The 2500-nt window shown below is 42.1% G+C and overlaps 1 protein-coding gene across 1 annotated transcript in view; it reads left to right on the forward strand.

The window, feature by feature from the left end:
* The window catches only part of LOC134189928 (DNA-directed RNA polymerase II subunit RPB4-like), a 3781-nt gene that overhangs the window by 1162 nt on the left and 119 nt on the right, over positions 1-2500 (forward strand). The window contains exons 3-4 of the mRNA XM_062658326.1: positions 2181-2276; positions 2345-2500. The exon at positions 2345-2500 is cut by the window's right edge and continues 119 nt beyond it. Coding sequence (XP_062514310.1) covers positions 2181-2276; positions 2345-2423 — 175 coding nt within the window. The 3' untranslated portion in view covers positions 2424-2500. The remainder of the gene's footprint in view (positions 1-2180; positions 2277-2344) is intronic.

Consider the following 2500-nt stretch of genomic DNA (forward strand, 5'->3'; position numbering starts at 1 on the left):
TTAGTAGTAGTAGTAGTAGTAGTAGTAGTAGTAGTAGAATTATTACTAGTTGTACGGTATCCGTAGGCACCTCGCGTTTGTGAGTAACACGTCCAACGGAGTTTTCAGACCGTCTACTGAAATGCCGAGTCCTAGCTATACAATACGTATTTGTTGAAACCCTAGCTGTCATGGAAGTAAACATGCAAACTTCCTAGTAGTTTAGATTACGTATATAGGCCTGGTATAGGTAGTCGTCATTTTGTGATTGTGATCAAGACAATTGAAATGTACAGTCTAGGTATGCACTCAGTTCCGTTGTAACAACAGTGGTATGGTATTTACTGACATAGAAATTGATATCAGCAAACATTGACTATCAACAGTGTTAGATGCAGCACAGTGTAGTAAAGGATTGATCATACTGTAGTACGGGACGTGTGAATAGTTGACTGTATAGGTGGCATTCAACTCTTGAAGGTGTTTCTTGGTTGTCACATACACACAGTCCCCAGCTACAATACAAAAGGATGGGGTGACGGAAATTCATGAAGCGTTTTCGCCGCTGTTTGGTCACTTGCATGAATCGTTCTTAGACTCACCTGTAGTTGGACACGGAAACAATTTTTTAAGGTAGGTCCTATCATGAAATGTGGTCATGGGGAGGAGAAATTTGAGATTTGTGTACACACACACACACACACGCGCGCATGCACACACACACACACACACACACACACACACACACATTTATATCTATAAAGGAAAGTAGGCCCATGGGTGCAGCCATTTTGAATTTTTGTTTTGTAATTGCTTGCTCGCAAACTGCTATTCCTTTCCACTCCTCCTCTAGCACATAACCTTCTCTACTTTCGAAAAAATGGTGCTCTTTGCGGTGGCCAGTACCCTGTACTTTGCTTTGTGTTGGCGTTTTTTTTTAAATCGTGACGTCACAAAAAGTTTGTTCCTTATGCGCTCGCAAACCGCTGCACTTTCTCGCTTCTTCTTTAGCATGCGGCCTTTTCTCAGTTTGAAATAGCAACTGGTGATGTTTTCGGTAGTCTGTGTCCTATACGTTGCTGGCGTTCATCTGTACTTCTTGATGTCATCCTATGCCTACTCATTGTTTCGTCACCTATTGTGACATCACAAACGCGCTGGAATTGTGTTAATTAACTTAATTAATTGGCCCAAGTGAAGAACACGCTACATGGCTTGTATATATATATATACCAAAAGCTTGATGGAGACCCATATAGGACCACGCCCATTTCTGTTGTGCGGCCCGGATTAGAGCCTCGCTACACTCAGCAATTATTACGTGGGTGTCGTTATGTTCTCCATAATGGGCAAGTGGGGTCTTTACCTTATCTGGCCACTCACCAACCCGGCAGGTGAGCCCAGCAGGGTACATGTTTCTGTGTAGTTCACACGGCCATCAATGACTAGCCAATTCGATATAGATTGCAGGCATTACGGTGACCACGAACATCGGGACAGCATGCCTAGTGGATATAAATGACCACCAGGAAAGCACTGAGCAACATCGTCAACGGACCGTTCACCAGACCACAGAAACTCCCCAACGACTGAAACGAGTCATAGTCTTTTTTTTATACTGATTGCATGCTATACACACAAATTGCACTCTAGCCTGACTTACTACGTTACCTAGTAGATAAGACCTGCTGTCATGCCTAATCTGCACAACATGCTAAGATGGGCATTAATTAGATTATCTAATCACATTACAGTAATACATAGAATACATTTTTGTAGGTACACAAAACAAACATATGCAAACACACACACACACACACACACACACACACACACACACACACACACACACACACACACACACACACACACACACACACACACATGTACACACACATGTGCACACACGCACACACACACACACACACACACACACACACACACACACACACACACACATGTACACACACACACACACACACACACACACACACACACACACACACACACACACACACATTTCGAACACTGAAGTATGTTGTGTACATGTTTGTACATTTCTTTGTCTGCCTGTGTGTCTGTTTGTTCGTTTGTTTTCCTTTTTGTTGTTTGTTTCTTTGTCTATTTGTTTGTGTGTGTACCACCATACTTTATGTTTCACTGTCATTGTTTTCCAGTCTTTGTTTGCATCTTATTTCCAGACTTTTAGCCAGAAAGCAGCTACACAAATTTGAACAAGCTGCACTTGCCAATCTGTGTCCTGAGAATGCAGACGAAGCAAAGTCTTTAATTCCAAGGTTAATCAATTGACTCATGCAGAAGCAATTCCCACCATGATACAAATACTAACGTAACTTGTCTTTAGTCTTGAAGGGAGATTCGATGACTCAGAGCTGCAAGATTTGCTTGAGGACCTACAAACTCACAAGAGTTTTCAATTGTAATACAAACCGTTGCTCGTCATTGCTCGTGTACAGTAGATAAATATAGACAAATTGATGACGTCATTTGCAGCTAAGGC

Source organism: Corticium candelabrum, chromosome 14, assembly GCF_963422355.1.
Source record: "Corticium candelabrum chromosome 14, ooCorCand1.1, whole genome shotgun sequence".
Classification (NCBI taxonomy): Eukaryota; Metazoa; Porifera; class Homoscleromorpha; order Homosclerophorida; family Plakinidae; genus Corticium; species Corticium candelabrum.